The 14733-nt window shown below is 43.7% G+C and overlaps 1 protein-coding gene across 1 annotated transcript in view; it reads left to right on the forward strand.

The window, feature by feature from the left end:
• The first annotated feature begins 3253 nt into the window (after positions 1–3253).
• C1QTNF7 (C1q and TNF related 7) overlaps positions 3254–14733 on the forward strand; it is a 44033-nt gene continuing 32553 nt past the window's right edge. The window contains exon 1 of the mRNA XM_053402896.1: positions 3254–3749. Coding sequence (XP_053258871.1) covers positions 3683–3749 — 67 coding nt within the window. The 5' untranslated portion in view covers positions 3254–3682. The remainder of the gene's footprint in view (positions 3750–14733) is intronic.

Below are 14733 nucleotides of genomic sequence, written 5' to 3' on the forward strand. Positions count from 1 at the left end.
GAATATCCTGCCCTGGAAGATCCGTTTGGCATTGTGTTTAAGACCAAATCCTTGGACAGCTCCACACCATACATTGGAACACACATGATTTTCCTCAAATTGTAGTTTCTTGAGGATGCTGGGAAACAATTCTCAGAGAACTACGGTTCCTAGGGTACTTTAGGGAGTGTCATCTGAGTTTCAACCTATTCACTGAGCTGCCTTGAGCGTGTCAAACTGAGGCAGAAAGGTGAAAGACAAACTCTCATCACTAACTAACTAAAAGACAACATGTCTTGCGAGCATGTGTTGCACTCACTTCTCGTAATGTTGTAGAAAAGGGAACAGCAACTGGAACTAGCCAGTAAGGAAGGCAGCGAAGGATGGCAGGCTCTACATGGCTACTTGGGAGTAAGCCCTGCTCAACCCAAAGGGGGCTGGGTTTGCCTGTGTAGGGTTGCTTACTGTGAGTGAGTTGGCTGAGCTCCGGAGCATTTTCATCTGGAGCAAGGAAACAGAAAAGAGGCAAGAGGGAAAACGCTGGCGGAAGCATCGGTAGAAGAGAAAGAGGAGGAACCTGGCTACTGAGGAAGCACAGACTTCCAGTATAAAGGGAGAACAGCAAGTAGGAACAGGCTGTGGCTGCAGGGGGGGGGGGAGCTGCCATCCTTCCTGAGACAAGCTCTACCTTCAGCTTAGCCAGGTCATAAAATAGGGCTATAAAGAGACGACAGTGGCTCTCAAACACCATTTTACAACCAGCTGGGAGTAGAGATTTGAACTTTCTTCCTTTATAAGGCCCCAGCAAAAAGTACAGAAGGAGGGGCTGAAACTGGCTCAGTGCAGTAGCTCTTGAAGAGGGGTGCTTGACCCTTTCCCTCACGGCAACATCACCCGTCCAATCTTGCAGCGCAGCGGGTGGGTCTTTCCATTCAGCTGCGCCTGTTTGGTGCGCCACCTTCCTGATGCACTTGCGCTCACTGCTAAAACACAATCCCGATGTGAGCCTATGCACAATGGCATTGCTGGTCATTAAGGCACCCGTGTGCTTTTGTGCACAGATAAAAACACAGCAATAACAAAAGCAAAGTTGGTTGTATCAATCAGGTGGGTAGCTGTTATGTACTGAGTTGAATAGGATCCAAACTGCAGCAGTCTGATTGGTCCTAGAACAATAGGATCCAAAAGGCAGCAGTCTGATTGGTCCTAGAACAATAGGATTCAGAATGCAGCAGTCTGATTGGTCCTAGATCAATGCAGCAGTATGATTGGTTGGCAGGAACTACCCAATCATGCTCCAGATAGAAGTGAATCCACAACCTGATTGGCTTACAGTAGAATTCCGGAATTAGCCAATCATGTGCAGCCCATTGTGTAAATAATGTATATAAAGCAGATACTTTGAGGGGACTTTCATTCATTCCTCCTCACCACTATGAGCTGAATAAAGAGCATGAAATCACTTTGCGACTCTGAGTATATTTCAGTAGCACTGTGGTCTAAACCATTGAGCCTCTTGGGTTTGCCAATCAGAAGGTCAGCGGTTCAAATCCCCACGACAGGGTGAGTTCCTGTTGCTCTGTGCCAGCTCCTGCCAACCTAGCAGTTCGAAAGTACGTCAGTGCAAGTAGATAAATAGGTATCTACTGCTGCGGCAGGAAGGTAAACGGCATTTCCGTGCGCTCTGGTTTCCATCACAGTGTCCCGTTGTGCCAGGAGTGGTTTAGTCATGCTGGCCACATGACCCAGAAAGCTGTCTGTGGACAAATCCAGCTCCCTCTGCCTGAAAGCAAAATGAGCACTGCAGCACATAGTCAAGTTTGACTGGACTTAACCGTCCCGGGGTCCTTACCTGTATCGATCATCTTTTTGTATAGCGGCCAGTGGATGGTCTCAAAGCAGGACTCCCCAGCAGTAAGTCTCCTGCAAGCCTCTCTGCTTCTAGTGCACCATCTAAGCTGCAGCGCTAGCTGGCCTGAACACCCAGTCAGCAGACCTGAAGGACTAGTCCTTGTCTACCGGACCCCATAATTGCCTGGCAGCACCTAGGACTTGCCGATCGCATGGTCGGCGGTTCGAATCCCCGCGGCAGGGTGCGCTCCCGTCGTTCGGTCCCAGTGCCTGCCAACCTAGCAGTTCGAAAGCACCCCCGGGTGCAAGTAGATAAATAGGGACCGCTTACCAGCGGGAAGGTAAACAGCGTTCCGTGTGCTGCGCTGGCTCGCCAGATGCAGCTTGTCACGCTGGCCACGTGACCTGGAAGTGTCTGCGGACAGCACTGGCTCCCGGCCTGTAGAGTGAGATGGGCGCACAACCCTAGAGTCTGGCAAGACTAGCCCGTACGGGCAGGGGTACCTTTACCTTTTTAATACTGACTAATTTCTGGTCCTGCCTGGTTTTGACTATCCACATGCCTGTGGAACTTCTGGACCTTGTTTGCTGTTCTGGAAATGGACCTCTTTCTAGGCTTGACAATATACCTGCCCACTTGGTACTTGTCTTTCTGGAGCCTGAACCCTCGCCACAGCCCAGCATGTACAGTGGTACCTCAGGTTACATATGCTTCAGGTTACATATGCTTCAAGTTACAGACTCCGCTAACCCAGAAATAGTACCTCGGGTTAAGAACTTTGCTTCAGGATGAGAACAGAAATCGTGCTCCGGCAGTGTGGCAGCAGCAGGAGGCCCCATTAGCTAAAGTGGTGCTTCAGGTTAAGAACAGTTTCAGGTTAAGAACAGACCTCTGGAATGAATTAAGTACTTAACCCGAGGTACCACTGCACAATGTGCAGGAGCAGGTGGATGCACATTGGTAAAACCAACATAGGCTTGTGATATGGATATACTGATAAACAATCAGCCTGAGGGTTAGGAGGCGGCTGCCATTCAGGCTGGGAACATGTTGCTGGGAGAATAATTATTATTATCTTATTTTATTTTATCTTTTTACATAGAGTTAACCCTTGTCCCCAGCTTTGTACCTGTCATTTTCTAGAATTAAATCACCCACCACCACACAACTGCGTTAAACAAAACAAAGCAAAAGCCCCAAAGAAGAACACGTTGGCCGGTCTCCAACCTCAGGTCTCGTCTGGCCCTGAGCCAGCCTTTATGGATGAGCCACTCGTTTGGTTTCCATTCAGAGCCTGGAGGCTTGTAAGGCTTGTTTCAAAACCCGTCACCAATTCAGCTTTGGCCAGAAACAACAGGAGTTTCCCTTCTTTTATGTTTTTCTTTTCACAGGAGGAGACAATTTGAAAGATTGCATTTCCCAAATATTATGTCACATCATTATCCAGAACATATGGTGCACCAGCAGAATCTTACACAGGTCTACTCAGAAGTAGGTCTTCTGGAAGTCCTTGAGCTCCTTAGGGCTTGCTCCTAGGTAAGCGGGTCTACGATTACAGTCTGTGCTGTAATACTTCAAGCAGGCAGTGAAGGAAGCCACTTGCAGTGTGCAGGGACCTCTTCCCTGCATTTAAAAGTAAAGTTGACAGTTGCTTTAAATTAGAGTGGCTGGCTCAAGTTCAAGGCAGCGAGTGGGTGTTTATTTAGCTGAAGAAGACAGTTGCAAAACTTGGGAATCAAGCTCCAAATGAATCCAGAGAAACCTATTATTTGACAGAAAGACACCTCTCCTCGTTTTTGGAAGGACTTTTACTCATTTGGGACAGCTATATTTGTGTGAATTTTAACCAGTATGTTGCAGCTCCAAAGGAAACATACGGTTTTGCTGGGAAAGCTGAGATCGGTGGCTCCGAAGCAAGGTAAGAAGAAAGTGGCTTTGTTGCAAAACTTTTTCAAACAACAATTAATGAAGGGAACAAAAGTGGAGAGGGCTAAGATTCAAAATGCAGGTTTGTGCAAAATAATAGCTGAATTCCAGTGCTGTAAAGTTGCTGCAGAAGTTGTGTATACCTTAAATGCAGATCTGTATATCCCAATAAAATAGGAACATTCCTTTCAGAGCAAACAGGGCTTGTAAGAGCCCTCTGTTGTACAAACAGAACAACTTGAACAATTTATAGCAGAAGTATTTGCATTTTTGAAAGTAAGTCCCACCGTGTTCAATGATTCTGTTTGGGAGGTGGTGGACTCTCCTTCCTTGGAGGTTTTTAAGCAGAGGTTGGATGGCCATCTGTCATGGATGCTCCAGTTGAGATTCCTGCATTGCAGGGGGTTGGACTAGATGACCACTGGGGTCCCTTCCAACTCTACAATTCTATGATTCTATGAGGCTACTGGCTAAGGCTTCAATCCTTGCCTTGCTTATCTGGGAGTAAGTCCTAACGGAATTCACTTGGACTTACTTGTGAGTAGATATGGTTAGGATTGTGCTGTAAACGTGCTTCAGATTACAGCTTTAATTATATTAGGCACAGGAAGTTAACATTTGAAACTTCTGGATTTCAGTGAAGGGGCTAGGGTTTTTTTTGTTTTTTAATTGCACAAAACCTTTTGGATGTTGCTATAAGAGTTTGGGCTTGGTACGGAAGGTAAGTTTCTCTATTAATTAAGAGGAGGAAATGGGTGTTTTCATATATTTTATATGCATATTAACAGAATGACAATTTGGAGAGGAATGTGTAAATGATGAAGAACATTTTAATTTAAAAAAAAATAATTAAAGGGGACACAATACAACCATATTAAAACACTTTTTGTGTTCATTTGCTTTCAATGAGAATTGAGATCAGCAGGGTTTAAAACTGCTCAATTGCTCTTTCCTTTTTTTTATTTAAAAAAAGGCATACATATTTGGTTTGGCTTCTCTCATTCCTTTACCAACTGACTTGAATGTTTCTGGTTTTGCTTTCCCATGAAAGATGTGAACATAATTCCAAACATTCCCTTTAGCTCAGTTGCTATGGCTCCTTGTGCACTTGTTTTTCTAACTGCTCCGTAAATACAAAATAAACGATAAGGCTTTGGAGTCAGGCTTTAGCAAAGTTTGAGCAATCCCAAAACAGTTCTTTCTCTTTCTTAGACACACACACACACACACAGAGAGAGAGAGAGAGAGAGAGAGAGAGAGAGAGAGAGAGAGAGAGAGAGAGGTTGGTCAGTCAAGCATCATTTGAAACATCTATCACAACATGTTAAAGCAGCAGAACTTACTGAGCTTTCTTGACATTTGAAGGATTGCAGCTGCTTAACACTTGGTGGGAGAAAACATGCCAGAATGAAAGGAAGTCTTCCATTCTCTGCTCACGCCCTCTTACAAAGTGTGAGATGTAGGTTGTGTACACATGAGCATTTACTTTGGCACCTGTGTGCCCCCACTCCTCCTGTTTGAATTTGAGTACACATGCAGTTGGCCATAACCCAGATGTTTGCCGCAGTTCCTTGAGAAATACTCCTGTTTTGAGCCTTTCCCCTCAAACCAACTTCCATTCAACTTGAAAACGTAAGTCACAAGTACAAACCCTCCAGGTATCCCTGTTTCCAGGGACAGTCCTAGATTTACAGAAGACATCCCGGTTTCTGATTTGATTCCAGAATGTCATGCTTTTCTTAGGATGTCCCTATTCTCATTGGAGGGTACGTCTGGAGTTTTGAGACATCCTGAGCCAAGGAAATAACTACACAACCTTTAGAAAACATCTGAAGGGAAGTTTTTAATGTTTCATTGTTTTTATATATGTTGGAAGCCACCCAGAGTGGCTGGAGCAACCCAGTCAAATAGGCAGAGAATAATAATAATATGTCCCTATTTTCATCGGAGAAATGTTGGAGGGTATGCAATCAAGCTGAGGTGTGTATATCTGAGGCAGCCGTTGCATGTGTGCAGATGACAGCTTCATTGAATAGGCATTTGGGAGTGTTGCAGGCGCAGGAAAATAAATAAGGTAATGTGCGTCAGGTGTGTGCTGTAACAGCCTCACTACATTTTAAGCCACTATAAATCTCACTGAGAGATTTATAGCTCAAGCCTATACATGTCTACACAGACATAAGTCCCATCATTTTCAGTAAGGCTTACTCCCAGGTAAATTCTATACCATTTTGTTCTATACAACACAAGATTGCAGCTTTCTTTTACTTAATAACCAGGGCAGGAAATAGTCAGTCAGATTTCGTTGTCATTATAAATAAATTGACAATTTAAGCCCAAGGCCTAGTTTATACACTCAATAGAATCAAGTACTGTAATAAAACTTTCCCTGGTCTGTGTGACTTTAGACTGCAGATTCCCTGGGGGAGAAAGGAGTCTGTATTTTAATATCTGGACGTTCCGAGGGGGCCTTTTCAAACATGGGGGGATTTCAGTTACAGGGTGCACAGTTTGAAAGCATGCACCTGCATCTATTCAAAATTAAATGTTTTAAAGTTGTGCATTTGAAGAGCATTGGTTATAGTTTTTTCCTCATCCTTTTTGTACCTAACAATAAATGAGAGCAGAGGTGTGAGTCCTTAGCTTATAGTCACTGTGATGTGCACAACTTATTTGGGTTTTTTTCGATAAGCAAAGCAATTTGTTCCTTCCTAGATCACATTTTGCCACCTTTTGAAATAGCTTCTATAACTGTGGTGGGGGCTAGAGGCCCCCACCACATGGCAAAGATCTATGCATGTACTGATGCTCTCATGTAGAGTCCCTTCATATCATGCTGACTGAAGCATTTGGAATTGGAGGTGCCTACTGTGTGCAGGGGGGCGCAGGTGGCGCTGTGGGTTAAACCACTGAGCCTAGGACTTGCTGATCAGAAGGTTGGCGGTTCGAATCCCCGTGACGCGGTTAGCTCCCGTTGCTCGGTCCCTGTTCCTGCCAACCTAGCAGTTCAAAAGCACGTCAAAGTGCAAGTAGATAAATAGGTACCACTCTGGCAGGAACGTAAACAGCGTTTCCATGCACTGCTCTGGTTCGCCAGAAGCGGCTTAGTCATGCTGGCCACATGACCCGTTCTGGCAGGAAGGTAAACGGCGTTTCCATGCACTGCTCTGGTTTTGCCAGAAGTGACTTTAAAGATTGAATCTTCCTTTTGGACACAATTTGAATGAGTTTTCTGTTTGTGGCTTCTGTAGTAGATCTTGTACCTTGTTCTCTCAATTTTTGGATTATTAATATAAGATTTAGAACGTAGAATGGCTTGGTAGTGTTTTGTGTGCTGCTTATGTGCCGCTTACTTCATACTGGTCTACTACCAGTATTGGCAGCACAGGTTCATTTCTTCAGTACTTAAATTACCTGTAACAGCTGCAGGGGACTCACATGTTTAAACCTGAGGCGGCCCTGGTCATGTAAGAAGCAGGCAGCAGGAGTCTCCCTAGATGTCCCACTGCTTAGAGCCAAAAGACCAAGTATAATCTCTCATGGACTCTGCCCATGAACTGACCTGGGTTTCAGTTAAGCAGACAAGTCTGCCATTATATATCTACTTGATCCCAATACCAGCCAGGGGCAAGTGCAGTCTTCATAACTGAGTCACTGTCAGGAGAAAAGATGGAATATAAATGAATATCATCCTCATCAGAGGCACAAGCTTAGACATCCTGCTTTTGGGGGTGACCCACCTGGCAGCTGAAGTTGGCATTGCTTCAATGGAGACACCACATCTCACTGAAATGTGTCCCCCAAAAACGTCTGCCTAGTGCCCATGTTCGTATATTTTAGATGGCCAGAAAAGAGTATTTTGCTTCCCTGGGCATTTTTCTGAATGACTTTGGGATTTCCTGCTGGTTTAGTGCTACCAGTTTTGGTGCTGTTTTAACATTTGGCTTGTCTTTACAGTGGTACCTCGGGTTACATACACTTCAGGTTACAGACTCCGCTAACCCAGAAATAGTACCTCGGGTTAACAACTTTGCTTCAGGATGAGAACAGAAATCATGCAGCGGCAACGGGAAGCCCCATTAGCTAAAGTGGTGCTTCAGGTTAAGTACAGTTTCAGGTTAAGAACGGACCTCCGGAACGAATTAAGTACTTAACCTGAGGTACCACTGTATTCATATAACCTATAATCTGTCATGCTAGTTTTGTATTGCTTTCTATCATAGACTCTCAATATGTGGTTTAAAAACAGATAATTATCACAGTAATAAGTTCATCTCTTTAAATTTGATGTTGTAAGCTAATTTGAATGTAGATGATGGAAAGCTGGAATAAAAGTATTTTAATTAAATAATAGCAGACTTCTACAACCCATCTTTTGCTCAGCTGTGCCCTAACCCTGCAGAATACAGGTGTGCTTAAAGAAAGAAGACACCTTTGCTGTCTATAGAAAACTAACATCCCAGAGAATAGCTTTATAGGCCTGTGTTTTCTCTGACTCACCATTTTCCTTTCGGGGGGGGGGGGCATTTCAGACACCTAGTTTCCCCACCTGCAATCTGAAGAGGTGCAGGTCCATCACACAAGTATATTGTAGATTAGCCCCTGAGTCAGGCAAAAGATCTGTTTACTAAAACTTGTAGCAGCTATTGAGGGCTGCATGCGCAGATTGTTACCTTGTCTTTTTTTTAAAAAAATAATATTTATTACTTTTAAAGATTACAAAAAGGAAAAAAGGAAGGGAAAAAAGAAAAAAAGAAAAAGAAAAGAAAAAACAATACAATACAATGTATAAACAATACACAACACGACACTAAGACAATAAACTAAACAAGACAAAGCAAAAACAATTTAAAACACACATCATACCATTTCAATATCATATCTTACATTCACTTGTTTCAACGACCTCCTCACACCTCCCTTTTTGTATTCCACTTCTATTAATTGTTTCACCAATTCCTTTCCATCTTCCTCTATTTTCTGTCATATAGTTATCTTAACATATTTAACCTTATTTTCCCTTTAATACTCCAATAATCTACTTGTACTTAATTCCTTCTAACATTTCTACTAAAGCCGTATAGCTTCATTCCAACATTTTTCTAACACTCATTAATTTTACAATATTTCCATAAATAGTCTTTAAACTTTTTCCAATCTTCTTCCACCGTCTCTTCTCCCTGGTCTCGGATTCTGCCAGTCATTTCCGCCAGTTCCATATAGTCCATCAACCTGGTAATCTTCTGTCTGAGGCTCTTAAGTCTTTTCCAAGTCCCTTCTGCAAGTCTTCTTCGTGTTTATACATGCACTTTACTTTGTCTTCTACTGATCTTATTTTTATTTTCCTTCCTTTGAGACTGAAGAGTAGATCTCGGGGAAACTCCCACCTAGAGATGATTTTATTCCTTCTCGACAGGGCAACCAAATCTCCGTAGTTAAAACTAAGATCCAAAAGATATTTCAGGACGCCTTTCAAAATTTCTCCAGGTCTGAAGGCCCTCACAATTTTAATCTCTTCTTGACCCAAGTCTAGGTCCCAAAAATCAGCAAATTCCTGTGTGAGGGGATCTATCAAACTTTCCTTCTCCAGTTCAGGTAGAGCTCTGATCCTCGAAATCTGATTTCCTTTAAATTCAATCATAGAAGGCATCAACTTACGATCATCAAGTTGCATCCGTAAGGCTGGGACTCTCTCTCTCTCCAGTTGTGTTACTTTAGGTTCAACAACAACAACTTTCTCCCTAGCCTTCTCCGCAGTTTGCCATGTCAAAGTAGATTCCTGTATCAATTTCTGAATAGTTTCTGTATTGATGTTCACTTTTTGTCCCAAATTATCGATTTTGGTAGTTACCACATCCACCTTCTTGTTAAGCTGTTCCACTGAGTCGTTTATCTTACTTAATGCAACCGCTAAGGCCTCTTCTGTCGACATTCTTAGCCGATTCAAGGTCAGTCCCAGAATCTCACAGCTTTTTATCTTGCAGCTGGAAATTCCCCCAGCTCAGCTCTTGTAGCAGTTTCAAAGGCTTCCTCTAGAGGGAAACAGTTTCAATTTGTATTAGTCCTTTTAGACACAATTCAAACAATAAAATTAGTTTCAATTTTCAGTTACTTTTACTCCTTTTTAAACGCAGACGGAGACAATGGAAACAATGTATTTCTCTTATTTAACTGGCTGTCAGTGAACGTTCTAATCACAGTCAATGAGCATTCTAAAGCACGTCAGTCCGGCTGGCAGTCCGTTTCCAGGATCGGAGCGGTGGTATTTTAACTCTGTTCGCTCTCTCCTACAGGTATATTCAGTCCAAAACTTTCCCCCCTCTTCTCCTGCCACCAAGGGGGGTTTAGTATTTTTTACCGATGGAAATTTAGTCCTTTACAATAGACTTTCCGCGACTTCAGCTTGCATCCTCATTGCTTCAATCTATTTACAAAAGGGGGAGGTGGACTTCCTGTTTTGGACCTCCCCGTTTCGACACCAAATTAAGACGTTTAAAAATCCAATTCTCCGCTCTACTCATGGGTAGTTGCTTTAAGATCAAATTGTCCACAGGAAAAAGTCAGCGCTCTCCATCAACAGCTATGCGGCTTCGCTCCGTGGAAGAAGCAATCAATTCGAAGCACTGTGCCGCTCACCCCACGTCGGTCCAGATCCCCTAAACCAGGTTTCCCCGCGAGTAGGGGAGGCGCAAAAGGTGCCAGCCGAATCCCACGTTCACAGGCTTCACCCGCCTGTGATTTTTAGTGGGTCTCCACCTTCGCCGTGGCGGCCAGACCTGAATTTCCACGAGGCAAATTCCTCCCAATCAGAGGAATTCCGCCATTACCGGAGGCGCCAACCCGGAAGTCAGATTGTTACCTTGTCTAGCCCACATTTTACCAGCTTCTCTGCAAGGATATCATGGGGCACTTTGTCAAAAGCCTTACTAAATTCAAGATATATGTCCTCAGCATTCCCCTGAACCATCAAGCTCATAACTCTATCAAATAAAGAAAGAAATGAGATTTGTCTGGCATGACTTGCTTTGTGAGAAACCCATAGAAGTGTAGAGTTGGAAGGGACCCCAGGGATCATCTAGTCCAACCCCCACAATGCAGAAATATGCAGCTGCCTATACAAGGATCAAACCTGCAATCGTGGAATTATCAGCACCATGCTCTAACCCAGGCTTCCTCAACCTCGGCCCTCCAGATGTTTTGAGACTACAATTCCCATCATCCCTGACCACTGGTCCTGCTAGCTAGGGATCATGGGAGTTGTAGGCCAAAAAACATCTGGAGGGCTGAGGTTGAGGAAGCCTGCTGTACCTAACTGAGCTATCATGTAAGGGCATGAGGGTTATTTTGCTGGAAAACATTTAGAATGAATCATAGAATCATAGAATCATAGAGTTGGAAGAGCCATCGAGTCCAACGCCCTGCCAAGCAGGAAACACCATCAGAGCACTCCTGACATATGGTTGTAAAGCCTCTGCTTAAAGACCTCCAAAGAAGGAGACTCCACCACACTCCTTGGCAGCAAATTCCACTGTCGAACAGCTCTTACTGTCAGGAAGTTCTTCCTAATGTTTAGGTGGAATCTTCTTTCTTGTAGTTTGGATCCATTACTCCGTGTCCGCTTCTCTGGAGCAGCAGAAAACAACCTTTCTCCCTCCTCTATGTGACATCCTTTTATATATTTGAACATGGCTATCATATCACCTCTTCTCCAGGCTAAACATGCCCAGCTCCCTTAGCCGTTCCTCATAAGGCATCGTTTCCAGGCCTTTGACCATTTTGGTTGCCCTCCTCTGGACACGTTCCAGTTTGTCAGTGTCCTTCTTGAACTGTGGTGCCCAGAACTGGACACAGTAATCCAGGTGAGGTCTGACCAGAGCAGAATACAGTGGCACTATTACTTCCCTTGATCTAGATGCTATACTCCTATTGATGCAGCCCAGAATTGCATTGGCTTTTTTAGCTGCCGCGTCACACTGTTGGCTCATGTCTAGTTTGTGGTCAACCAAGACTCCTAGATCCTTTTCACATGTACTGCTCTCAAGCCAGGTGTCTTGTATTTGTGCCTCTCATTTTTTTTGCCCAAGTGAAATACTTTACATTTCTCCCTGTTAAAATTCATCTTGTTTGTTTTGGCCCAGTTCTCTAATCTGTCAAGGTCGTTTTGAAGTGTGATCCCGTTTTGAAGAATGTGCTCCATCCATTTGCCCATACTACCAGTGATTGTTTTAAGCAGCTGGGGCAGGCAAAAGTAAAGAATGCAAATGGGAAGGCTCAAGCTTCCAAGAATCTTATCCACATCCGTGGGTGGAAAAAGCTGCAAAGTACCCACACTAACAAAACCAGGCAGAAACCTCCAGCACATCCACTAACTCTACGGTCAACTTGAAGTCTTAGGTTGGAGCAGATGGGTGGTGTTTTTTTCTGCCAAGTGTTTTGCTAACTAGTCACAAGGGGCCTCTCAGAGTCCTACTCCACCTCACAAAGGCCAGGAAATATATATGAGACCCTTCATCGCCCCTCAGAACTGCTTTCACCGCCAACACTCTGCAGATATAGTGATGGAAGGAAGATTTCTTCACTTCCTTCAGGCTTGAAATGAGCTCTCAGCTGAGTCTTACCCCATCTGTCACCCTTGTGTTTTCATCATTCCCATCAGAAGATGTTTGTAAGCTTTCCCAATAATAATCAGAGGGGATGGCTCCCAACACTATCCCAGAGACCCCTCCTGCCGACTGAGACAGTGACACTATTGGTTTTCTCCTTTGGATCTGGTGATAGATCTTTTGTAATCCCATAAGTGTTTTAAAAAATCAGAATGTTATAGTGTGAGTGGTGTTCCAAGATATACCAACCCCTCATGTCTGTGTCTAATTCCCCCTGTTCCCTACACACCCCTGCAAAAAAAAAAAAAAAAAAAAAATCAGAGACAAGAGCTATGGCCTTTTTCATTATTGCTATGATCTTGTGTTGCTTTTTTGATTATGGTGACCTCATGGCTAAAACTGCAGGACATTGTATCCTTTCTGCCTAAGGGATAAAATTATAATGTTCCAACTCCCATTGATGAAGAGCTCTTTTATGGTGAAATTTTTGCTCCCAGTTTGTGTCCGTACTGCAAAATACCATGATGCTGTAGCCTTATGGTTAAGGCCGGCCAATCAGTCAGTCAGGACAGGCTTCCTCAACCTTGGCCCTCCAGATGTTTTGAGACTACAATTCCCACCATCCTAGCTAGGGATCATGGGAGTTGTGGGCCAAAAACATCTGGAGGGCTGAGGTTAAGGAAGCCTGGATATTGCTGAAAATATAAAGAGCTGTCCTAGTCCTCCTCAGAGTAGACCCATTGAAATTAACGAACCTAACTTAGTCATGTCCCTAAACATCAGTAGGTCTTCCATATCCTCCAAGTGTCCCTATTTTCCAGGGACAGTCCCGGAATTACAAAAGCCATCCAGGCTTCTGATTTGCTTTGTGTGTCCGTGCCTAATCTTGCCCCGTTCTAAAATTTATTTATTGCTGTGTGCTTTTCTATTTGCAAATCTACCAAAGAATAAAACCAAATCAGGATTAAGGGGTTTTCTCAGGACGGTGGAGGGTGTGTGTGCTGTGTCCTGTTGGTGGTGGGAATACTCTGTGGCGACAAAAAACAGGGGATTGTGGAGGGTCAGTTGTGGAGGAGTGAGAAATCTCCCTGTTGCCATCAGAGGGTTGTTGAAGGGCATGGTCTTCTCTGAGTAGGGCTTGTGTTGAATGCCACCTTTTAAGGTCTGCTGATGAAGGTTTGAATGTGGTGAGGCCAGAGGAAAAGTGGGGGGAGGTATCTTTAGAGGGGGGACGGCAACAGTCTGCCTCAAAGACTGCATTGCGTGCAGCCAAAAGGGTTCTGGCAAACTAATTTTAGCTCTCCTGATTTCTAAAGGCCACCTGGCTTAATTGTGCTCTAACCCAACATCTGTTTCAATTGCTGATGTGGGAAGCTTCAGTCTTCGTGGAAGATAATGAAGCGGGATGAATATAATGGCCTCACATTTAAAATGTTTTTAATTAGGCAGAAAGATTTGTCAGTGGCTGAAGATGCAGAGTAGCATATTGTGCTCTGATTGTGCTTGGTTATTTATGTTTATATGCCACTAGTATGTCGGGAATAGCAAGTTTCCTTTATGATCCCCATCAATGGCCTTAGTCAAAATGCATGGTTCATCGGAATAAGGCCAATTTGTGCATCTACATCTTATCCAGGAATTAGTTTTAAAAATCTGGCTAGTCAGTGTACAGAACTGCAGTGTTTAACTTTGGCTAGGCAGTTCTTGAGGCAGTTTCCTTCCCTGAATTTAAAATTGTAATAATAATGTTCTCTTTGAGATCAGTAAATTTGAAGTCAGTTTCCACCTGCTTGATTGTACTATTGTGGGTCACATGCTGTGTTCAGATACTGCTTTGCCAAATCTAATACAACAAGGAGCAAGGAGCAATGGGCTTATGGCTTGTCCCTGCCTGCTGGCTGCACAAACAATCCCGAACCTGGAGTACAGGAGAGGACAGACCATAGGGTCAGGGAAATTTAAGGTACAGGTAGGTGCCATGTCTCCTTAACTGGGTGTTAATGTTCTATGTCTGGTTGTGGAGTCACTATGAGGGCAGGCTAAGGCCCAAGACTCATCCTTCTCTTATGCCAGATGAACATGCCTGAAGCTAACAGCTGTGGAAGTAGTGCTCAGTTTATTTTTACAACTCTCTCTCTTATAATAATGCAAAGTTGTAGTTCACAAAGGGTGTGGATTTCAGGGTTTTTGTTAAAGGAAATGAATATTGGAATCTTTCTTTGGAGATCTGGGAAACACGAGACATATAAAAGCAATGCTAAAATAAACACAAGGAATGGTGGATATCCATCTGGTGTGGGTGGGGGCTCTCAACTTTCTGTCACACTCAACCAATAAAAAGAACCCCCCAGCCTTGAGGGTAATCTGGTAGGA

Source organism: Podarcis raffonei, chromosome 9 (assembly GCF_027172205.1).
Source record: "Podarcis raffonei isolate rPodRaf1 chromosome 9, rPodRaf1.pri, whole genome shotgun sequence".
Taxonomy (NCBI): Eukaryota; Metazoa; Chordata; class Lepidosauria; order Squamata; family Lacertidae; genus Podarcis; species Podarcis raffonei.